Below are 26,083 nucleotides of genomic sequence, written 5' to 3' on the forward strand. Positions count from 1 at the left end.
GAATGAGTGTCTATTTTCCAGTAGTGCAACATTGGACCAAATTAGAAACAGGCCTTTTCACAGAGCTAAGCTCTCATGAAGTCCATTTGAAGGCTTGATGACTAATTTTCATTTTCAAAAACTGGTTTAGTTGCTTGATTCTGTTCATAAGTGTTCATCCGTTTCAGCATATAAGTTTCACACAGAGATGTGTTTAGTGAAATAACCATAAAAGTTTTTTTGTCTTTGTATGTATAGATTACTTGGGTGGTTACCAAAGTCTGGTGAAAATTTTAAGTCAACAGCACCTTTAGAGACATATTTATTGAGAAAAATGGTGACATGTTCAATACTTATTTTACTCGCTGTATATCTATCTATCCTCAGTCATCCAGTTTGTCAAAGATTGTGCCTAGTCTATGAAGTACACTATTTAACTATTCAGCTATAATGTACACACATATCAAGGCTGTGTCACCATTATATTATCCATTCCATCTATTTTCCAAATGCCTATGCATTATATTATATTATATTATATTATATTATATTATATTATATTATATTATATTATATTATATTATATTATATTATATTATATTATATTCATATCACTTTTATTTTTGGGTGAACTATCCATTTGATTAAGTTTTTATTAACACTGGTTTATTTTTATGTTCAGATTTTTGTATTAACAATTAAATATGAAATTATTTTTGACAAATTTGTAACAAACAGCCTTCTGGAGTCTGTAGTCAAGTGTATTTTTTCTCATTCTGAAAGCACCCATTCACAGTAGAGGATCTATTGGCGGGCACGTTTTTGTTAAATATAATTTGCCTCAGAGATTGATCAGCTTGATTTCAGTACTCTGTAACTTTGTCTCTTTATGTAAATATTTGTGTAACTGTAAAATGTAAAAAACAGCATGTACCTTTGGACTATTCTAATTAATTTCATTGGACGATAATGAAACAAGGGTTGGGGGTTAAATAGATTAGATTAACTCTGTTAAACAAACTCTGTTTGTTCATGAAAGTTACATAAACTGATGCTGACCATAGTACACTTTGTGTCTGTATTCCTTTCATCCCTCAATCGTGCTTTCTTTGGAGAGGTGGACTGAGAACTGTGAAGAACAAGGGCTTCATAGACTAATTAATCTGTTTCGATGTAAAGCAAAATTTCTCCGAATCCGTTCTAAGGAAGAAACAAACTTCATCTTGCATGGTCCAAGAGTGAGTACATTTTCAGCAAATTTTCTCATTTATGTGAAGTTTTTTGCTTAATTAAAAATAATTGTCTGCTTGGATATGGGCCTTATACTGTATATCTTAACAGATATATGATTTGCTATTTTATTTAATATTTATTACTAAATATAAACTTATTAATTGATAGCTGATGTTTAAAAAATCATCACTTCTTTTTAAATAATTTATTGTATGATCAAATTCAAATTTTAAACTTTGGTTCATAACTATTTCTATCCTTGAATTTTGGGAGGTTCTGGTTTTCTTTTTAACTTTTATTTTCAAGGCTGTTTAACTTATGGTCACTACATTATTTCTTAAGATTTATTTGTATTATCTTTGACATAATAATGCATGCAAGTGCTTGAATTTGGTGATTGTTATTGTTTAAGAGCTGATAACTTTATTAATCCTCATCATCCACATCTTCCTGTCATCTCTGAATATGAAATAGTCCATTATAACATCTTTTAGGGCACTGATAACAGGCCAGTGTTTCTTCAACAGGGGGCATATTTTCATAACCATTCTCATGCATCCCCTCGATTTTGGCATAACTAGTATGCTGGAATTTGTGGATTAGGATGAGAATGGATTTTTCCATGCCAAGGAATGGAAGGCTCACCTCAGCTGGAGGGCTATTGCACACTGAACTTTCTTTGTTTGCAAGTGTCAATGTTTACGAATAGATTAAATGAAACGGGACAAAATTAATTTTTAATTCACAGATTGCTGTTTTTCAGTGGAAAGATTATAAAGAATGTATTTGTTAAATGTGTGTAATCAGTACACATCAAATATAAAACAAAAACGCTGTACATGCAAGTATAAACAAAACGCAGTACATACCAGATTTGTCATAATATCAAGTCATAAACGCATCCACAGAGGTAAATCACAGTTTAGTTTGGAAGGTAAGGGTCCACTGAATGACATCTCATGGAGCACGTTTAGTCCAACGAAGCAATAACGTTTTTAATATGTATGATAATTCCTTTGTTTACATTTCAGTTTTTCAGGGACAGTATTGTCTGTGTCCGTTATGGAATAACTCACGTTTAGAAACTGCGTCTTGGTAGTAAAAAGACAGCATGGTTTGTGACGCACCTGTCATCTGATGGAAGCGTAAATAGCGATCTGCTTTTTCTTTCTTTTTCCACATTTTTCATATATGTGTGAGTGTGTTTTATGGGAAATGTGTCTGTATCTGCATGATTACCATCTGTTTGAGTTCAAATCAGTAAGCTATTACTGTGTAATCACAGCTATTAATGTGAACGGTGTCTATATGAATAGTGTGATTATTGACTTTATAGCATATTTGTATGATTACCGTCTCTATAACTGGCCATCAGCACGTCAACACGTGATAATTGACTATATGACCAGAATTAATTGTAAATGCAACATTTCTAGCAATCTCAGGATGTTCTGTAATTGGCATACATGGTTAAATATTTTTTATTTTTCTTATTTAATTTTATTACTCAAATTATTCTCATTGTATTTTTCTAGTGCTCAAATAAATCACTTATATGATGTCTAAGTTTCTGTCTATTGTTTTATAATTGAAACTATGCAGTGGTATGTTTAATGACTAAAATAGTTTGTAGAACCCTTCAATACAGTTGGTAAATATTTTTTTTTATATTTGGGTGGTGGGGGGGGCTTTTCTTAGACTCAGAAAAATGGTTGCATGAATCAGATTTTTCATGTTATCTTCTTCGGATTTGAAATAGAAACTTGTGAGACGTGACTTTCAACCCATTACTTTTCTAGATTGCTCTAGGACTGATTTAATGTGTTTTATATAAAAAAAAGGAAAAAAAATCAAGGCACTTCAGTGACTATAACTTTTAAAATGATGTGTGTAACACACTGAAGTAAGGAACTGTTGCAATTATAAGTTAGGTAGGGCACTTTCAGCTGTGAGTCCCATAATGGGGGGTCTGGTTAACAGGTTAAGCCAGTAGATCACTAGCCGCTGCATCAGACGATGTAAGATAAATAGCATCATCATCCAGCAGCTCACACTCGCCTGTGACTGACAAGCGGAAAAATACCCTTTAACTCATCAGCCAGGTCCATCTGCAATCCCCATGAACTCATTTTCCTCCGTGCCTCAGAAACAGAGGGTCCTAAACCATGGTGAGCCAAAGTGCTGTCCCTCCTTCCTCGAAAAAAAAAAAGACAAATGACAACAGAGTCTTTCATAGAAAAAAGGTCACAGTGCATGCAAGCTGCCCCCTCGAGTACATTGTGCACGTGATCTTCACCCAAACAAAACAGCCCTTGAAGATGAAGAAGAGGATGACGTGTTCTCCTGGCTCCCTTTTATACTGTTGTCATGCCGGGTGATGACATCACAGGCTGTTGCCAGCCAATGTTATAATCATGTTTAGATGTATTTAGATGCTTCAGATACTGGTCACACTGAAGGTGTTCCCTCAAAGTGACCTCTAGGGAACGCAGTTTGAAGTTCCCTCAGAAGGGAACTTACAATCTCTTTAGGACAATTACAAAGCATTCTGCTCACTGTGTTTACTGTTTTGAGAACAGTGACCTGAGTTTGAAGACATGTGTCAAATTGATTGAGAAACTTTAATTATTTTGTATGTCATACTAAATATATTTATTTGAAATGTTAAATTTGAATTGGGATGGAAAACAGGATGCACAATTGTAAAGTTAATTTGATTATAAGAAAGTAGATGTCATGGATCAATCAGGCTCAGAACCCAATCAAAGTGGACTCCCTCACCCGCGTTACTTAAGCAAACACCTCATATCACCTAATTGTTCATCTCATTCATCTGAGGACTGCTTACCTGTTCTTCTGATCACCAGTGAATATATCCAGCAATTCCCTTCAGCATGTCTTCCCTTTCTTGTGATACCTGGATATACTTACACAAATGATAGAGTGTGTAACTCTCCATCTCTTTTCCCATCCATGATCTCCTGCACTTGCCAACAAGGAGAGTTTGGTTTACATTCTTATCATCAACTGTTTTAGTCTCCAACATAAAAATGTTGTTTACCTGTCATTAACTGCCATTTCCTTCCATTGCTCATACTGGTCACTAAAAGCCTGTTTGCTTCTTCAGTCTGTGTCCGTGTCCACATTCTGTAACAGAGGACTGAAACAGAACTGTCAACAGTATGAGCTCCCCTGGGCCCATTCCAGGAGACTTTGGATACCCTCAAGCGAGTCCTCACCACAGCTTCACTGAGAAAATAAAAAATTGTTGCAAATAGTTGCAATCAATTTATTTTAGCTACATTTAAATTAATTTAGTTGAATAGCTTTCAGCAAAATGTGTTTACTTAAATGTAGCCAAAATAAATTGATTAAAACCACTTACCTTAATAAAAAATGTTGTAAATTAAAAAAAAAAATTCAGTGTTCCTCCACTCCATCCACCATCACTTCCACAACCGCTCAACCTGCAATCAGCACAATGGACTTCTTCAGTGTACACTGGCCTTGGAAATGCAGCTGTATCGCTTTACCATACATCTCTTTGGGCCCTATCACACACCCGCCACTGACTCATCTCGCGGAGCTTTGGTGGATTCCTGCTTGTCCTGTAGATGATCGGCTCGCAAGTTTAACTTTGCACACGGGCAGATCGGTTTTTTCACCAGAGATGTGTTCAGCTTTTCCGCCATGTAAATAGTGATCCGCCAGGCACGAGTGCCTGTTTTGGTTGTGTCAGTTAAAGTGTTTCCTACACTATGCAACAAAAATGCTAACCCCTAAACCTACCCCACACCTTACCTTAACCAGTAAAATTGACTGAATGACAGGATTGGCACTGAATAGTGTGGTACATTGCAGTTCAGGAGATAAACAATTAATAAGATTATGCGATATGAGACTCACCGGACAATGACATTTTTTAGTTACACCCAACCTCACTACCCCCTCCTAGCCTGCGAATGTCGTGAACCGGGACAAACCCGTTGCTTGGAATAAAACGATAGAGTAAAATCTTTCCCTTCCGCTGGGATGGCTCCTGAGTGATTCCCGTTTACATCATGAAGAAGAGGTTCAAACTTGGGTCCAAACACCACTGGACACAAGCTTTGGGCTCTGCTCTCATGGAGAACATTTATTTATATAGCATATATTATTTTAGATGAACTAGAAACAATGTTTATAGTTTTATTTTAAAATGTAAGTCAGTAACAATTGGCTGAAGCCACAGCCAATGGTGAAAGTCTTTGCGAAAGGAGACCCCTCCCCATTTTGGAGGTTCTGCCCAATTTTGGAATTCACGCCCCATTTTGGAGAGCTCCGGTCTGCAGTTATACCCACTTGCGGCACATGGACCATTTTTTCGTCGTCAAAATAGCAAAAGTGGATTTGGACACGCCGTGAGTGCACCGTGTGCTTTACACTTTGTGTTTAGATCGTACATACCAGGGCCCTATGTGTATTACTTTACACCCAAAGTGAATATAAAATCACCATCCTACTTTTAAAATCACTTGCTTTGACAACAAATAAAAAGTTTAGTACCACGATATTTTTGCAAAACTTTAAAAAACTTTATTTAAAGAAAAAACATTTCATATCATAATAAATTAAATTATTACATGATTATGGTCTCTGGTCTGAGAAAAAAAAAAAACCTGCATATGATTTGGTATTTCTTTATATTTACACAGTTTACTAATGCTGCTCAAATGTGCCATTAATGTACTGACACAAACATCAGCAGATTCGGCAAGCTGCCCTTTCCTACTTCAGTAACATGTTATGGTATTACATCTATGAAATTACAAACAAAAATACACATTCTGAGATATGAACTGAATTAATGAACTGAATGAATTGTGAATTTTATTAACATTAAATCCTTCTCCCATTTTCATCTCAAAATTTTAGGGAAGCGTGCCTCCCCTGCGTCCCCCGACAAGCAGCCACTGGCTGGCTTTTGTCTCTTTTTATCATAAGGTTGAGTCTTCTTCACTACCTCCTCCGATAGCTTCAGTTCATAAACAAATAATAGCTACACCACCTTGAGCTGTGTGTAGTCATGGCAACTACACAAGACATTGTCAGAGGCAAGCAGAGAAATGCTCTGGTACCCGGTTATTATGATATTCATGGGGAATGAACTGTGCACAAGTGTGTTTCTGAGTACAACATTTAATATGAGCCTTAATATGATGCAGCATGTGTTTGTAGCCACTGTACAGAGCTCCTTTGAAGGGGCAGGTGCTCAAAGTATAAAAGGGGCACATGGAACACGGCTTTTAATAGGGCTATGCTCCTTGCTTAGACATGTACCGAAATGGGTGCTTCTGTGCTGATAGCAGCAAATGCTGTGAAACAGTTGTGAAAAAAAAAAAATATTTTTTTTAAAACTAGTTATATTCAAGTCCTGTTTTGATTTTATTTATTTTTTTATGATAATAATAATTATAAAAACAGGATTGATAAGTTTAAATCGGAGGATGAGGAAAACAGTGTAAGCCTGTTTTATCAGTGTTGTGATAATTATTTTTAAGGCACTCTACGTTGTTGCTTTTAAATAAATACTGTACTGTAATAATTAAAGTTCAAAGTAATAGTTTTTAGTAAGATAACATAAAGACAAGACCCCTCGATGCCCTTTAAACATTTCACAATCAAACAGCAAGAAAAAAAAAAGAGAAAAAAATACAGGGACCTTTGTTCATATTGTTTGTGTGTAGAACATTAGCTACATTTTCAGTATTTAATTTTAATGAAATGTAAATTTGTGCCCCGCCCTTTATTCGGGCATGTAGAGGTTTCTAGATTTAAATCTAGATTAGAATTCAAAGAGACAGTATGGATAGTCGATGCATGACCTAATGTTTTATTCGTATCCAAAATGAGAGGAAGTAAATATCTGGATGTAGTTTATGTTTATTAATTTATAGGCTACTCGAAGCTGGAGTGTGCTCTCATGCACAAAGTCCAAAACAGACTCGTAGACGTAATGACATGCTCGTAATAGCCTTTATAAACTGATCATAAAATTGTCATTAGGAAAATATTGAACAAAATTATTAAAGCCCCTTGCTTATATAAGTAGCCTATACCAGCACACGGCAGCCGCAGACCTTATTGAAGTCATCCTTATAGTCCGCTAAATTAAAGGTGTCTGAACGGGTGAGATCGTCAGTTGAAAGGTCATCATCATGTGGATATTTCTTTTTATGGCTAAATTATCATTCATAAATTTTACTAATAGATTAGGCAAGCCTTCACAAAATGACATTTATTACAAAATAAAAATAAAATTGCATTCACAAAAACGGCCACTTTGGGCATCAAGGTGAAAAGGGGCAACTGCTCAAGCACCCCACTCTGCACGTGCCTGCTGCAGCAGCCAAGTTTAGTTCCTCAAAGGCCTGTAAAACAGTCCCAAATGCCCCTGAAAAATACTGCTTATGGTAAAAGAAAGACAATAGCCCTTGTTTCACCTAAATATTCAGAGAGCTATCTTTGAGACTGTGCTGTCCATAGATATGCTCACTCTTCTTTTACTGCAAGTAAAATGCATGATGAAAATAACTTGAGAAAAGAAATGTTGATTTGTAGGCTTTGCCAATGAATTTGGGCCAAAGATTTATCTGATTGTGGTAGATTTTGGTTTACTTACTGTTCTGGGATTAACAATTTGCAACTTTCAGGAACACAAGTAAAGGTCTGTGTACACTAACTGTAATGATACGTACAACACAAGAACTCAAGACTAGTTATGTCATCTGCTGCTTTAAATGCTTAAGCAGAAAGGATTCTGATTGACTGTCAAAAATTTTATCATTCAACTGCTGGGGGAATTTTTTTTAAGTGATTTCAACAACATTGTTCCACTGTTCCACCATAGATGTGAACTTTGCCATTTTTTTTATTTATTTTTTGCATTTAGTGATTTTTAAAAGTATATCTTTAACATTATTGTTACAAAATTGTGCTGTTTTTGTTAAAACACTGAGCAGTTGATCTGGATTTTTCTTTTTCTTTTTTTTTTTTATTACAATAGGCTGAAAAATAGATGATTTAGTCTTATTTGCTTTCTTCCCAGCATGTACGAAATGGTGCTAAAGTAACAATTTGCATTAAATGATTAAAATCTGCATAAAATCTGACACTTCAAATAATTCCACAGTCAAAGTGGAAAGACAAGTGTCTAATTCTGGTTAATTGTTTACTTGTTGCTTTGGATTGTTACCATTGAAAACTATTTTCCAAATAATCTTATGCAAACATTTTTTTTATGGGGGGGGGGGGGGCAATGCGACATTTGGTTTGTATGTACAGTATAAATTTTCCAGTTGTGGTTCACAGATGCTAATGTATCAATCATCTACAGGTCCATTTAGAAAAGGAAGGGTGCTGTACTGAATGATCAGAAAAGAACTATGACATTCCATAAAGAGATTTTGAAATCCTACAAAAGCACTTTGATTTAAACAAACAAATCCACTGTTACTGAGCTGATGCTCTGTTTCAGGTAGACATTTGAAAGCTGTCACAGTTTGGAAGCAGTCAATAAAGATTTACTCAAGTCTTTTGCTTCTCCAGCTGTTCTTACACGTTCATAATTAAGGATTGCCATTGCATGATGACCGTACTCCTCCACTTGTTGTATCTGTTGAATACTTAACACTGTTCTCCATGCACTGGTCGCCTGTGTCGCATTCCTGGCAGACACAATAAATGGCTTTGAGGAAGAGCTTGTGCCATTCGTCATGTTAAGAGAAAAAGACTCGATGTCAAGGTTGGCACTTAGATTGGCAAACTGATAAACATTCCGGAGCGTTTTGACAGGGTTTTCCACCAGATCCTCATAGTGCACCACCAGGTATTTCCCTTTCAGCCAGCTGGGCTGATTTAAGGCAATCTTCAGGCTTCTGTAGGTCCGATCACATATTACCTCCATAGCTCCAACTGAATGGTAATCTGCTCCGTCTTTTTTGCTAATTTTGTGGCTAGGATCCACAAAGGGTATCCTACGCAATTTGGGATCCCTGCTTCGAACCACTTGCAAGTTCTCACGAATCAACCCGTGCCTCGATTTGATCCTGGAGTTGGCCACGGCTCTGGGATCTCGCACAAGGTGAATCACCTTGAGATCCAGAGACGGATCCTTCATAAGGGGTGCCAAAACATTGACATCCAGAATCCAGACCCCTTTTATGACTATAGTGTTGTACTTAAAACATTCTTCTTCTAAGAGCCTGAGGCTTTGTGGAGGACATTTTTTGCACACTTTGTCATCCACCATCCCAACCACTTCTTTCCTATTAGAGGAGCAAAGAGGATACGAGCAGATGACTTTATTAAGCGTGGCCCCAAAAAGTTCAAGGGAGGTGAAGTTTTTGCCCCCAGGGCTGTTGTACAGCTGAAAAACTGAAAGATCACAGCGGTACAACGAGCTTAGCATGTCCCTTGCTACTCCTTGTAAGGACACAGCAACACCCGGGTACAGCTTTTGCCAGATGTGCCACATCGGTTCATAAAGAAAGAAAACCTCTGGGTGTTGATTAAATAGCTCTCCAAAAAAAGATGAGCCGGACCTCCATGTGGTCAAAACATAGATGAGCTGTCTCTTCCTAGCAAGAGATAGTCTGTAAAGGAACCGAATGTCTGATCTACCCTGATATGGAGTGCTTCTCATCTGGAGATTACACTGTTGGGGTTCTTTAGTCCACCTGTAGTTAGCCAAGTTCAACATGGTAAGAACTAACAGCAGAAAATAAGCTATAAATAGCACAATTGTTTTTCTCCGTTTTTCGTGTTTTTTGTGGGATATGTTTCGAGATTTCTGCCATAAACACCATTCTTTTCCCCTAGTGCAGGCAACTGAAGTTGTAGGAATTTGCTTCTCATTTTGCTTTGAACCAGTCAGTCACACTGGATGAGCAGCAAACGCTATTAAATTCAACTGATGTTTTCATGCAAGCTAAATTTGTTCTTAATGAAAACCCAAATGTGACCTGTTTTGCCATCAAACACCTAATATCCATCTATGGAATGATATCGCGGACTTTATTCAAAAGGCATTGCAAATTGTATTTGCAATTGCGTTTTCAATTTGTGGACGCATAAAATGTGACATAATCCAAACGCAAATGCAAATCGCGCATTACCGTTTTCATTTTCGATTAAGTGAACGCACAGTGTCTGCCAAATTTAAAATGGAAATGCAAAGTCCTTTTGCAATTGTGTTTCCCATATCTTACGAGCTATGAGCCTGTCATATTTAAATAGCAATATTAATTACCACATTTGCCTTTTCACTCTCTCTGCACTGTGCATGTAAACTGCCAAAACTCAAATGGAATCGCAATACCTTTTGCATTTGAATTTCCAACGTCTACAAGGAAACCTGTCAATCAAGTGACAGGGGTGGGGCCATTTTATTGGGCGTGTTTGCATTGGGAAGTGACGATCGTACTAAAATGTACCATGTTTTTACTAGGGTAAATATGAGTTAACGATAGTGTTTATAATTAAGCCACAGTAGCCACAAATGTACAGTTGTCTGAGACGTTATGAAATGTTTTTTAACATCATGAACCATAAAATGTAGTCAGTGTTCTGATATTGTTTATTTTCATAATAGGTAAACATAGGCCACAAGTTAACACGGTCACATTTCCTTGATTCAGCAGCTGCACGATGTAGTCCTGTCTTGAATCTAGAGATCTAGTGCTGATTCAGTGTAGCTTGGTAGTTCAGTGGTTAGGTGACTGTCATCTCTCACGGCATACCGTCTTTTAGCGCGTGTTCGAAACCCGGGCAAACACAGAAGTTCTTTATTTTTTTGTTTATCCTACTAACTTCAACCGCTGATTTTGGACTTGCTTCCTCAGTAGTTCAGACTTTGTGCATTCGACTCGGGAGTGTGATGTCGCCCGTTTGGCGGCTGAAGTTAGTTTGAATAAAGTCCGCAATATCATTCCATATCCATCACATCCACAGTCCAATCGCGTGCATTGCCGAATGTAGCCTTACTGCAGTGCGCAGAATCTCCCCTCAGTCCTCAGAAAAATATCACGGACGTTTACAATATCATACCCGTTTGTAGATCCATCAACAGCGACCGTTAGAGAAATCCTTTTAGCAGCGATTGCCTTTAACGTGGCTCCTGCGAAGATGGAGAACCACTACAGTCGCGGAAGAGACTTCATTAAAACATTTTAACTGCGTCAGCGTAGTGAATGTGGCCACGATGAATTCATCACTTTGCAAACATCAGCCGGCGTTTTGTTTTCCAGTCGCGTGTCGTGATGCGCGTCTGTTTCTGCCGATGCGGCGTCTGTCTCCGGCTCCAACTGAACTGAACTGACTCAGTCTCGGTCTGGAGGTACTAAAGACCCTCCCCTTCTCCACAGCCAGTCGAAATACCGTGTGCTTTCGCCACTTCAAAAGCCCCCCACCACATTGTTTGCAGTGAACAGCAAAACAGTCGAGAAGACTGAACAAAGCAAGTGAACACGGCTGGGAACTAGAAAACGGAGTTAAATACAGGAAAAGGGCACAACCTTATTTTTATTTTTTTTTCACTTTAGTCTTTCATAACAACTAATAAAATTCCAAAACGATTGTCAGGCAGATAACACAACAATATAAACCAAGCAAAATGCATTTGTCAGTTAAGTTTATTGACCACCAGATAAGTTACTTGTGAATGACCAGATTCTTTTCCATTCTACTGTTAATAATATTCATTAATACTATTCAACTTTAAGAGGAAAATACATTTTCACACCATTTTTTATATATTTAAGATTTCTATTTAAAGTCATCAAGCATTTTATTTAAGACTTTTAGGATGAAATGTGCAATTTTTAAATGATTTATTTTTCTATCTGTCTCTCTCCCAATGAAGCAATCAAACAGGTTAACAAAACCTGGGACTATCGTTGGAATAGAATACTAACTCAACTCGTATCTTGTAATGATAAATGTTTCCAACAATATGCTAAATGCAAAGCAATCAGTCTGACAGATGAATTATGAGAAATATCACTAGGTTTGGTGGTCTGATTTGATAAAAGTGGTTTGAAAAGCCTTGGGTCCAAGTTGTTTGATTACCAATTTGTCTTGAATTTGCAATCAGTCAAATGAAGTTTGCAATAAAAAAAGACAGTTATTATAACAAATGCTTATTGTTCGCCATGTTTGCAATTAATTTCCGTCATGCTTCCCCTGCACCCTAATGCTATAGTTATGAGCTGAGCTTGGTATAGCCTACAGTCGTGGCCAAAAGTTTTGAGAATTACATAAATTTTGGAAATTGGAAAAGTTGCTGCTTAAGTTTTTATAATAGCAATTTGCATAAACTCCAGAATGTTATGAAGAGTGATCAGATGAATTGCATAGTCCTTCTTTGCCATGAAAATTAACTTAATCCCAAAAAAAAACCTTTCCAGTGCATTTCATTGCTGTCATTAAAGGACCTGCTGAGATCATTTCAGTAATCGTCTTGTTAACTCAGGTGAGAATGTTGATGAGCACAAGGCTGGAGATCATTATGTCAGGCTGATTGGGTTAGAATGGCAGACTTGACATGTTAAAAGGAAGGTGATGCTTGAAATCATTGTTCTTCCATTGTTAACCATGGTGACCTGCAAAGAAACGCATGCAGCCATCATTGCATTGCATAAAAATGGCTTCACAGGCAAGGATATTGTGGCTACTAAGATTGCACCTAAATCAACAATTTATAGGATCATCAAGAACTTCAAGGAAAGAGGTTCAAATCTTGTAAAGAAGGCTTCAGGGCGTCCAAGAAAGTTCAGCAAGTGCCAGGATCGTCTCCTAAAGAGGATTCAGCTGCGGGATCAGAGTGCCACCAGTGCAGAGCTTGCTCAGGAATGGCAGCAGGCAGATGTGAGCGCATCTGCACACACAGTGAGGCAAAGACTTTTGGAAGATGGCCTAGTGTCAAGAAGGGCAGCAAAGAAGCCACTTCTCTCCAAAATCAACATCAGGGACAGATTGATCTTCTGCAGAAAGTATAGTTAATGGACTGCTGAGGACTGGGGCAAAGTCATATTCTCAGATGAAGCCCCTTTCCGATTGTTTGGGGCATCTGGAAAAAGGCTTGTCCGGAGAAGAAAAGGTGAGCGCTACCATCAGTCCTGTGTCATGCCAACAGTAAAGCATCCTGACACCATTCATGTGTGGGTTGCTTCTCATCCAAGGGAGTGGGCTCACTCACAATTCTGCCCAAAAACACAGCCATGAATAAAGAATGGTACCAAAACACCCTTCAACAGCAACTTCTTCCATCAATCCAACAACAGTTTGGTGAAGAACAATGCATTTTCCAGCACGATGGAGCACCGTGCCATAAGGCAAAAGTGATAACTAAGTGGCTCGGGGACCAGAATGTTGAAATTTTGGGTCCATGGCCTGGAAACTCCCCAGATCTTAATCCCATTGAGAATCTGTGGTCAATCCTCAAGAGGCGGGTGGACAAACAAAAACCCACTAATTCTGACAAACTCCAAGAAGTGATTATGAAAGAATGGGTTGCTATCAGTCAGGATTTGGCCCAGAAGTTGATTGAGAGCATGCCCAGTCGAATTGCAGAGGTCCTGAAAAAGAAGGGCCAACACTGCAAATACTGACCCTTTGCATAAATGTCATGTAATTGTCGATAAAAGCCTTTGAAACGTATGAAGTGCTTGTAATTATATTTCAGTACATCACAGAAACAACTGAAACAAAGATCTAAAAGCAGTTTAGCAGCAAACTTTTTGAAAACTATTTATGTAATTCTCAAAACTTTTGGCCACGACTGTACACTTTGCATTTATACAGTGCACTATGTACTCAAGCATCTAGTGTTTGAATTATATGGGAGTATTTTGTCATTCAACATGATAGCCTGATAGTCCCGCAACCTCTGATACATAAATAAAGCTGCATCTGTTGCCTGCATGAAGTGTCTAAAAATCACACACTTTGGTTTTTCATAATGTGTATCATCCCGATATTTAATGTGTGCTTTTCGGTGTAAACATGCTTTTAAGAGAGAGAGAGAGAGAGAGAGAGAGAGAGAGAGAGAGAGAGAAGAATAGTGCATAAGTATGCAAATTGGGACACATCTAAAGATACACAAAATAAAATTTTATTTGTAGACCTAATTGTCTCGGACCAGGGGGCAGGGGTTTAGAGTCTGTATGGGTTTGTTTCCCCTCGGCTAGGGGTGGGCAATATGATTTTCTATTTTGTAATTAATAGATTAATAGAAAATAATTATCTATTTTGCAAGCTGTTTGAGCATCACAACCAAACTAATTTCCCTATTATAAAGCCTTTTAAGGTATAACTGCGATTCCGGAAAATACACAGGTAATGTGTCCCAGCAATTGTTCCCGGGTCGCTAGATTTAGCACTTTCACACTGCCAGTGATTACCCAGAATATGTGCGTGCGTTCACACACAACCTGTAAAGGTCCCATAAAGACACGTGACATCAGGGTGTGACGTGTAATGTACGAGTCGAAAACGCTAGGCACATTAACTTTCACTTAAGCTAGCGAACGATCTCAGCTTCAGCGCGGAAAGTGAGGAACTAACTGATCTCTGCTTCATTACAGTTTGCACATATTTTTTTTGTCGCGAACATTGATCTACATTCAAAACACCCAGTAAAAGAGTCACGCGATAACGTGCGTCATCACTACAACACAGCCTTTATGGCATTAGTTCTGGCTTTTGTTCACACAGCGCTCGTTCCGGGACTGAACCCGGCAATGTTACTAGGTCAATGACCCAGGACCAATCCCGGAATCAATCCCGGGATGTGTTTGCTTTCCCACAGAAGGTGACCCGGCAATGTTATGGCAATTTTCCGGTTCCAGTGTGCTGTGTGAAAGGGGCTTAATTAAATTTTAGGGTGAACTATCCCTTTAATTACATTTGGCAGCATGTAGCCTACTGTCCCTTTAAGACCTGCAGGCATCTAATATACAGACATGCATCTGTTTCTTTCAGTTGTTTACTTTCATTTTAGACATATCTAAGTCTATACATAAACCTTGTGTGTTTTGACAGTATTAGCAAAAAACATAACTTCAGGCACAGTTTGACGTCGACATGCATGAAATATTTAAATAACTGATAAGGCTTTAAAGCAGATGCAAAAATAATGTTCTTTTGTGAAAAAGTGCAGTGTCCCGTGAGAGCAAATCTACCACTGAGCAACACTGATGTTAATGTATGTCGCATTATAGCTTATTGATTCGGTGGCGCCAGAACTACAGCTGATAGAATGTGCGCTGTAGCACAACACAATGATATTTCCTCAAAAGCAGATGTTGGAGACATTTTTATCATCCACGATCAAAAAATTTCTTATCCTACCCTCAGCAGAAATCGTTGACTGGGGGCAGACCGGACCGCAAGGGCACTTTAGCGCCAGACCCCATAGGGGCTTTATAGAAATAGACACCGGCATTGTAGGCTACTCTCACAGGAAAAGTCCTCGTACTCCGTAAAATGCGCTGCACGCATCTGAATATTCCGGTTGAAATTTTCTGGAACAGTGTTGTAAATACAACTTAACCACTGATTTCTAGTTATGTCCTCTTTTGGAAGACCAAACAATGAAGCTTTGCTTTCACAATAGCCATGTTTCCACTATCAGGCCAAAAGTGAGTGTGCTGGTGCGTGCCAGGGCCAGTTGCGTTTCCACTGTCACTTCCGGTGCTTGATCGTGCCTCGTTGGTGCTTCCTCAGGTGCTAACGGCCTTGGTTTTTTGGCCCGACAAAAACCTTGGGCCAAAGCGGGCCACCTGGGGCTAAAGGAGTGGTTATGAACAAAATTTGAAATAACTTGATCCGATGTGGATTATAATCACCATACAAGGAAGAAATATGTATAAGCGATGCAAAAGACATGCATGCTAGGCTTTAACGTTACCATAGTAAACATGGTAAATATGACTGCTTAAAGATATTAGACTTCAGCTTCTTATTCTCTATCACAACTGTGTATTTAGTTAGGTACAATTAGGCTATCTGTAATAATTCTCATCTCGAGTTTAGCTCCGCATAGCCTATGTCATTAAAATATAATAATGTTTTTTGTTCGGGAGCTTTTATAAAAATGTGGTGTATGTGACTACAAATAAACAGAAACCGACTTGACTGAATAAGCAGGCTAAGTTCATAATGCTTTATTTCTGTGTCACTAATTTTCAATCCTGATAAATTAAATAATTATGATCAATGTATCACGTATTATAGTAAAACACTGATACTTTTGGATAAAAAACAAAAAAAACAAAAAAACAAAGCATGCAAAAAAAACAACCGCTTTTATCATGTTTGTTTAGTGATCGCGTTAGTTCCAGTGACTTATACCTTATTAGTTTTCTAATAACTTCTCTTTGTTTGTGAAATGATTGGGTTGGGTGACGTTGTTTCTGAGAGGCAGGTTTTAGTGAAGCCAAGCGGAACTTCTGGTCTGACGGTGGAAACGCAGTGCTATTTGGCCTCTGTGCTACAGATCCGAGGCTATTAGCCCCACCCGGCCCATTTGAAGCGCTGGCTCACACTGGCCCGACAGTGGAAAAGTGGCTATTGAAACATAGAGTGTATCCACGACATGTCGGCAGTGGCAACAGCAAGAATAAAAGTTTCACCTTTTCTTCTTTGCTAGAACACTAGGTTGGTGTTGTGCAAATTTTCCCACATTGTGACGTAAACATGTGGGGGCGTGTTAGAATGAGTAATTTTAGGTAGATGTGGTTGACTTAACTTTTATAAAGAATATCACTTTGGATTTGAGACTTTAGTCTTTGCGAATTTACAGATCTTCTTTATGCACCAAGAGCTTGTAATGCTCCAAAGAGAAAGGGGAAAAAAATAATCGTATCATATGACCCCTTTAATAGAATTAAGCATATACTTGTGAAAAAAATAATAATAATTCTGAATGTACACACACAGGAGCAGGACTGGCACTGCACATTATACTTGTTAATGTATCTTAAAAAGAAGGAAAGCATCGGATGTGACCATGTTCATTATTTCACCCACACCTGATTATTTAGGTAAATAGCAGCTTATAGAGAACGTATTTTGAATACGATTAGAATATAAACCTATAAACCAACACCAATGGCCAAATCAAATAACTCCTTAAGGTTGCATCTGCAAATTTTCACTCATTATAGTGTCTTATTAGTTCACAGGATAACACGTCGTTGCATTTGCTTTTTGCTAATGTGTCTATGGACAACCATCTGTCTGGTAAGTTCATGTATACTGCTCAAAAGTTAATGATTTTAATATATACTTCAAAACATACAGTAGTTTATTCCTGTGGTGGCAAAGCTGAATTTTCATCAGGTATTACTATAGTTTTCAATGTTTTCAAATTAGGTTTGTGATCATAAAATGATAACAAAAATATAAACATAAATATAAACTGATTTCTTGGTCATCTTTTAGACTTTATGGCATTTCCTGGAGAGTGGTCATCCGATACAACAATTCCAGCCCCCCATTCCTAGACATGATACAAAAAAACAGACACAAACAAATTCTTCTGTAATTTCTGCGCTTGAGATGGGAATCAGCGATGAGGAGTGGGAAAGACTACAGAAGACTCTCGACTGGCGTGGTCCAGATCAACAAATCACTCAGCTGGATCTGAGCACAAGCCCAGTCCACTCAACATTCTCTGTTGTGGAACTGAAAAAGAGTTACAAAGTGGGAGATAACATTTCCGTCATTATCACAGCCAGAGACCACAACAAGAACCTGAAAAGATATGGAGGAGATTTTTTCAAAGCAAAGCTTTTCAATTCAAAGCTAAAGGTGCTTTTTTATATTTTATATTATGAACAATTAAAATAAAAAATAATAAAAATAATTATATACAGATATTTATTTATTTAGTGTTCCTGTAGCTCAAGTGGTAGAGCATTGCATTAGCAAGCGCAAGGTTGGGGGTTTGAATCCCTGGGAACACATGTTAGGAAAAATTGTAAGACTGAATGCAATGTAAGTCGCTTAAACGTCTGCTTCAATGCATAAATTTAATTTTAATTTTTAATTTAATATTTATCATATTGAGTTTGTCTTCTTGTTAAAGGTGTGATAAGTGATTTCTGAGAAACACTGTTGAAAATTTTAATCAACACCCAAACAAATGATTTTGTGGGTATTTGCTAGCTGTCTGTTCTGTGTGTGTGCTAAAACAATATTGTGTTTGTATGCAGTTTTGGCTGTGTAGTCAATCAACAATAGGGGACATTTATGCTCATGGGTTTGTTTAGGTGTCAATTTTTAAATATCAACAGTGTATTACATATTATATGTTTTAGTTTTATAAAATTGCTTGACATACAGACATTAGTCTTCTGCATTACACTTAACCTTTTTTATTCTTCTTGAAGGCAAGTGTGTACGGGGAGGTTTTGGATCATCGTAATGGGACTTACTCATTGTTCTTCTTCTTCCCTGGGAAGGTCAGGCACAAGTTTTTGTACGTCTTGAGCACTCCAGTGAGGTTGTGCAGATTCTTAAATACAGGGAGTCTTCATTCCCACGTAGCCACTATAATGGCCACTTTGAAGGGCCAGGACCCAATAAAACCAGGATCAGTGAAGTAGTAGAATGTAATCTTAAGTGGGGTGGAGAAGGAAGCTGGAGGAAACACAACTGCTGCTGTGAGTATAAGGATATAAAAACTGGAACGGTGTGGCAGTGTGAAAATCCGAAGAAACTTTCCTGTGACAAACTGGTTTATCACTCTTTGGGAGCTTTGGAAAATCCATTAAATCCTACTGAAAAGCAGATTTTCACAAAGTAAGTGGAAAATTATTCAAAACAAATTCCAGAAGAATTGTAGAACTATAGAGATCGTCATTATTTTTCCACAGGAAATTGACAAATGTTGGTATTACTGGTGACACACAAGCCATAAATGTCCTTCCCAACACTGCAAGCAATGGTATGTATCATCTAAAATCAAATGTAGTTACAAGAAAATGAGTAATAAGCATAATCATGACAGTCTTTTATGATAAATCTTTCATTGCTTTAGGCAAAATGCTGAGATGCAGATCAGGATTGACAACACCAGTTCCTGCAGGTTTCTATTTGAAAGATGTTTGGAAGTCTTTTGTATGCTACACTCAACAGTTTAATTCGACACGAATGGGAAACTGCCTTAAAAACAAGATATTCAACTTGTTGGGCGACTCCACCACAAGGCAGTGGTTTGAATATTTAGAAAGAAATGTGCCAGGCAAGTTAGTCAGTTGTCTAAATATCTTTGATATAACTTTGATTAAATGTTTTTAAGACTTGATACGTATCATAAATGTAATATAAATTGAATTTATAGTACACTATAAAAAATAATGAATCAGCGATAAATGATGGATACAGAGGCCCCAAAAGTATTTTTGGACACTTAAACTGAATGAATGATAACTGCCAAATATACAGGCTAATATATAAATGCATGTCCCTGTTACATGAATATTACATGCTGTTAATTACCACAGATGAGAATTTTGAGTCTTTGCCCATTATTATGTAAAACCAAAATCTAAATACTATCATAATTTATTCACCTTAATGTTTATGTCCACACTTCTGTGATTTGCTTTCTTTTGTGAAACAAAATTTTTTTTCTTCATACATTTTGATTACCTTTAATCTAGGGACTTGAAACATTCTCCAGTGTCTGTTTTTTTTTCAAGCAAAAGAAAGTCAGTCATTCCGATTTTAGAATAACATGAGGGTGTGTAAATGATGACAGAATGTACAGGTCCTTCTCAAAAAAAATAGCATATTGTGATAAAGTTCACTATTTTCCATAATGTAATGATACAAATTAAACATTCATATATTTTAGATTCATTGCACACCAACTGAAATATTTCAGGTCTTTTATTGTTTTAATACTGATGATTTTGGCATACAGCCCATGAAAACCCAAAATGCCTGTCTCAAAAAATTAGCATATCATGAAAATGTTCTCTAAACAAGCTATTAACCTAATCATCTAAATCAACTAATTAACTCTAAACACCTGCAAAAGATTCCTGAGGCTTTTAAAAACTCCCAGCCTGGTTCATTACTCAAAACCGCAATAATGGGTAAGACTGCCAACCTGACTGCTGTCCAGAAGGCCATCATTGACACCCTCAAGCGAGAGGGTAAGACACAGAAAGAAATTTCTGAACGAATAGGCTGTTCCCAGAGTGCTGTATCAAGGCACCTCAGTGGGAAGTCTGTGGGAAGGAAAAAGTGTGGCAAAAAACGCTGCACAACGAGAAGAGGTGACCGGACCCTGAGGAAGATTGTGGAGAAGGACCGATTCCAGACCTTGGGGGACCTGCGGAAGCAGTGGACTGAGTCTGGAGTAGAAACATCCAGAGCCACCGTGCACAGGCGTGTGGAGGAAATGGGCTACAGGTGCCGCATTCCCCAGTTCAAGCCACTTTTGAACCAGAAACAGTAGCAGAAGCGCCTGACCTGGGCTACAGAGAAGCAGCACTGGACTTTTGGACAAATTTTGCATGTCATTCGGAAATCAAGGTGCCAGAGTCTGGAGGAAGACTGGGGAGAAGGAAATGCCAAAATGCCTGAAGTCCAGTGTCAAGTACCCACAGTCAGTGATGGTCTGGGGTGCCATGTCAGCTGCTGGTGTTGGTCCACTGTGTTTTATCAAGGGCAGGGTCAATGCAGCTAGCTATCAGGAGATTTTGGAGCACTTCATGCTTCCATCTGCTGAAAAGCTTTATGGAGATGAAGATTTCGTTTTTCAGCACGACCTGGCACCTGCTCACAGTGGCAAAACCACTGGTAAATGGTTTACTGACCATGGTATTACTGTGCTCAATTGGCCTGCCAACTCTCCTGACCTGAACCCCATAGAGAATCTGTGGGATATTGTGAAGAGAAAGTTGAGAGACGCAAGACCCAACACTCTGGATGAGCTTAAGGCCGCTATCGAAGCATCCTGGGCCTCCATAACACCTCAGCAGTAACACAGGCTGATTGCCTCCATGCCACGCCGCATTGAAGCAGTCATTTCTGCAAAAGGATTCCCGACCAAGTATTGAGTGCATAACTGAACATAATTATTTGAAGGTTGATTTTTTTTTGTATTAAAAACACTTTTCTTTTATTGGTCGGATGAAATATGCTAATTTTTTTGAGACAGGCATTTTGGGTTTTCATTATCTGTATGCCAAAATCATCAGTATTAAAAATAAAAGACCTGAAATATTTCAGTTGGTGTGCAATTAATCTAAAATATATGAAAGTTTAATTTTTATCATTACATTATGGAAAATAATGAACTTTATCACAATATGATAATTTTTTGAGAAGGACCTGTACGTTCTCTGAATTTTATTATCCCTTAGGTGCCTATAAAACTTTTGGCCTGCAGTGTACAATAAGGAAATAAACTCTGGAAAGATATTTGATCAATTAAAACAATGAGTCTAATGCAAGTTTTACTTATCTTTCTTAGGAATTAAAAGAATGGACCTCCACACGCCTCGTACAGGTGGACCCCTGATGGCTGTGGAATTGAAAAATAATATCATTATTCACTGGAGGCCACATGGTGTTCCTTTACGATTTACTAAAATGCTTATAACTGACCTGAATTATATCGGCAATGATATAGATGAAATAGCTGGTGGTCCTCATGCAGTTGTTGTCTTTACACTCTTTGCCCACCTGGTGTTTCACCCAATAACATTTTATGTTCATGAAGTGGACAAAATCCGTCAGTCTGTGGTTGCTCTGCTGAGTCGTGCACCACAGACCACCGTCGTCATCAAGTCTGGAAACACTGCAGGACTAAAGGTACACTTGGTCACTTCCAATCCTACTTTGTCTTGTTTCCTTAATTTCATACATCTGTGGGAGAAACAAAATAACATTGCATTTATTTATTTATTTTTGCCAAGAAAAATGGTCACGACCAATGGTTACTTGACATTTGGCTATAAATATCTCCTTATGAGTTTATGAGAGAACTATTCAGTGTTGGGCAGTAACCCGTTACTAACGCATTACAGTAATTTGATAACTTTTTTATTAACAGAGTAATCTAACGCATTATCATTTTCAAAATAGCAATTAGAGTATCACTACAAGCCGAGGTCTCTATACGTTACTGCCGCATTACTTTGCTGACAGAATGCAGTGTTTTATAATTTAGAGATTGTAAAAGGGATAGCACACGCACTGGCAAATCAGGTGCCAGTGGATTAGAGACCTTCTCCCGCAAAACCCGACAAGACTTGATAAACGAGTGCAGAGACTCATGTGTGTGTGGGATTGAGTAAAATGATTCACGGGACTCCAGTAAAATAGAAATATCTAAAACAAATAAATTGTTATTCATCTATTGCACAAAAGCAACATGAACTAATATAAAATATAAAGGATTAGCAGGCGCAAGTGTATGCAGAATTTCTATTTAGGCTATAACACGTGTTTGCAGCATTGAGCAATGCAGTGCTGAAATTAGCATGCTCACGTTTCCTCTCATTATAACATGAATTGAAATATTAAATATTAATTATGCATACATTTATTCTGTTATAACAGAGATTTGTGAGATTGCATGAACTGAGATCATAGGGGGAGGGTGAACAAACTCCAGCGTAAGGCTAAAAGAAGCCAAATGTATTAACAGGGTGGCCACTACTAATGAAAGCGTAGCCACTCCTTTGGCCACCCCACTCAAAACAGTTTTTGTCCATTTTTTTCTTTACAAGAAATGCATTTATTTAGATGCGGAACCGCCGTATCTCTTTAGGGTATGACCACATCAAAAGGGAGAATTTTCATACGCACACTTGAGCTTCACCTCAGCATCAGGCGCGAGTCAAACGAGCGTGGAAAAGCTACAGCAGCCAAATGAGCTTCAGTAGAACAACTGTGAACTGCAGTCTGATGAGATATTGTTTCTAGAAGCTGAATAAAACAATAAAGCTATAGTGAGGCCCTTTATTAAAATACCTGAGGTGAGGAATAATAAAAAAGTTGTCATATTCACCCAGTATTACTTGATCTAATTTACAAATATCTCAGTTAGAGATGTTATGATGTTATTAAACATCATAAACACGTCTATTTTTGGCAAGAACCAGTCATGGGTGTCATGTAGGGTAAGTAAATATATATATATATATATATATATATATATATATATTATGGGACGTAATTTGTATTTAACGAGATTACAATTTAATAATAATGCAGAAATGTATAATTATATAATGTTTCCTTTCCACGATTATTCAAACAGCGAATAAATTATATAGAGAGAGTGACATTATCACTAACATTGATCTATCGCACATTTAAGCACTCTCAAGATTCAAGAGTCAAGTTATTCTAATAGTTATTGTCTCGGCTGATTTTCTCAAAAATCTAAACAAAACTATCGTTATAGTCACAAAAGCTGTATAAACTGTGACATTAATCTCTTTGTACATACATCTGTGCTTTGCCGTTTATGATGAGAGAATTCACAAGAGTCCTGAATTCAGTCAGCGCACAAGCTCAGCAAAACTGAAGAGTTTCAGTGAGGACTCATCTGAACGCTTCTGTTTTGTCATTGCATTCCTAAACAGAATTGTGTGTGATTGGTTAAAATATGAAACACTGTAAAAATGCCTAAAATAAAATACGGCGACATGCAACATGAGAAGATCTTAATTTAATGCCGCATTCAACACTATTCATATTCACTTTGTTAGCAACAGACATAATAGATTATAATTTATTTGTACAGGGGCATTTATTTTTTTTTAAATAACTGTGTTCTGTGAATATTGATGTTTAAATAACAAATTTTTATCGGGAGTGTGTATGTTGGGATTTCATAAATTTCATAGAGAAAAAGTAACGTAACTAATTACTTTTAAAATAAAGTAATTAGAACAGTAACGTGATTACTTTTAAAGGGAGTAATCAGTAATCAGTAATTTGATTACATTTTCAGAGTAACTTGCCCAACACTGGAACTATTTTTATTTTACTGGATAGGCCAATAAAGACAAAGTAGGTCAGGTACAGCATAACATGTGACAGACAAATATAAAAGCCACATATACTGTATGTTAATATATATATATATATATATATATATATAGTAATTTTTGTTACATATCTGTGTTGTTCCAGGACATTTTTCAAAGTGACTGGTATGCGATGCAGCTGAACACAGTAATGCAAGAGATGTTCAGAGATATTGATGTAGCAATTTATTTAGATGTCTGGCAGATGACTTCTTGTCACTATCTACTGGAAAATGTTCACCCAGGTGCTGCTATCATAGCTAATGAAATCAACATGTTGCTCTCATATGTCTGTCCTACCTGACACAATTAAATACTTGGCTTTCTCTTAAAACATAGCACCTTTCACTGTATAATCTCAACATTTATAATCTTGTTGTATTCGTTTTATTTCGATTTTAAATTACATTTTAAAATTGTGGACCATGTAATATTTGACATTATTATATACAGCTCTTGAATTTTAGCTACACTCCAAGAACACTGATATACAATGAAGGGTTTTTTCACAAAATCAGTGTATGCAACTGATGTATCCCCTGGTACATTTTATTCAGCATAAACACACAACCTCAACTTTCAGTTCTTAAAAACTGAGGTCAATTTTAATGTATGTAAGCAGCCATATCAATGTACAGTATTCTCTAAAAATAATCTACTCATAAGGAGGTAATGTTCAAGGGTGTCACGGGCCGGCGAAGAAAGAACAGGGTCTGGGTCCAAATGCAGGGAAGATTAACTTTAATAGAACAAAAAGGCCAACACGGCAAAAACAAAACCAAGATGCAAAAAACACGAGAACCAGGAACACTTCGAAATCACAAGTAACATTAATACAGCCAGACAGGGGGGTGTGTGAGAAGAGAATATATAGTCCATGACAATGAGCAACAGCTGTGTGTGATTCAGAGACAGGTGTGCGGAGTGAAGGTAAATGAGTCCGGGAGCAAGGTGGAGAACAAGGTATAAAAGGTTCGCCCCAGGGGCACCGAGAGAGGATGCCGCCGCCTGTGGGAACTGTGAGTAAATGCCGCCGCGGCCTAGGGGAACTCCGAGCGGACGCCGCCGCCGCCTAGGGGGAACTGAGAGCGGACGCCGCCTCCCCCGCCTCGAGGGGAACTTTGAGCGGACGCCGCGGCCTCGGTCGCCGCCTCCCCTGCCTTGGGGAAACCGAGAGCGGACGCCGCCGCCCGAGAGGGTAGGTAGTGGATGCCGCCGCCTCCGGAGCTTTCAGAGCGGCCAGTGGCGCTCGTGGGAATGGTGAGCGGCCACCGGGGCCTCGTGAGAATGGTGAGCGGCCACCGGGGCCTCGTGGGAATGGTGAGCGGCCACCGGCGCCTCGTGGGAATGGTGAGTGGCCACTGCATCCTCGTGGGTATGGTGAGTGGCCACCGGCGCCTCGTGGGAATCCTGAGCGGCCACCGGCGCCTCGAGGGAATCCTGAGCGGCCACCGGCGCCTCGTGGGAATCCTGAGAGGACACCGGCGCCTCGTGGGAATCCTGAGCGGACAGCGCCGACTCGGGGGCATCATGAGCGGACACCGCCGCCTCGGAGGCATTTTGAACGGACACCACCGCCTCAGGGGCATCGTGAGCGGACACCGCCGCCTCGGGGGACTTGTGAGAGGACACCGCCTCCACTGTTTTGATGTCATAGTCCTTGAAATCAGAACAGTGACGTAACATAGTAGCCTTACCATAGAACCCATGTAAGCGAATTTGTTTCTAACCTAATTTACTTCCACTAAAAATCACAATTTATATGTCTCCCT

At 38.3% G+C, this 26,083-nt stretch overlaps 1 protein-coding gene and 1 pseudogene across 1 annotated transcript; one reads left to right on the forward strand and one right to left on the reverse strand.

The window, feature by feature from the left end:
* The first annotated feature begins 1,060 nt into the window (after window positions 1-1,060).
* On the forward strand, window positions 1,061-24,645 carry LOC132115901 (NXPE family member 3-like; annotated as a pseudogene).
* On the reverse strand, window positions 8,555-10,239 carry LOC132115668 (carbohydrate sulfotransferase 2-like). Its single transcript, XM_059524077.1, is given in 2 exon segments — window positions 8,555-10,021; window positions 10,024-10,239. Coding segments are annotated over 2 exon segments (1,359 nt in total). The 5' UTR covers window positions 10,108-10,239; the 3' UTR covers window positions 8,555-8,746.
* Window positions 24,646-26,083: the final 1,438 nt, after the last annotated feature.

Source organism: Carassius carassius, chromosome 35 (assembly GCF_963082965.1).
Source record: "Carassius carassius chromosome 35, fCarCar2.1, whole genome shotgun sequence".
Lineage (NCBI taxonomy): Eukaryota > Metazoa > Chordata > Actinopteri > Cypriniformes > Cyprinidae > Carassius > Carassius carassius.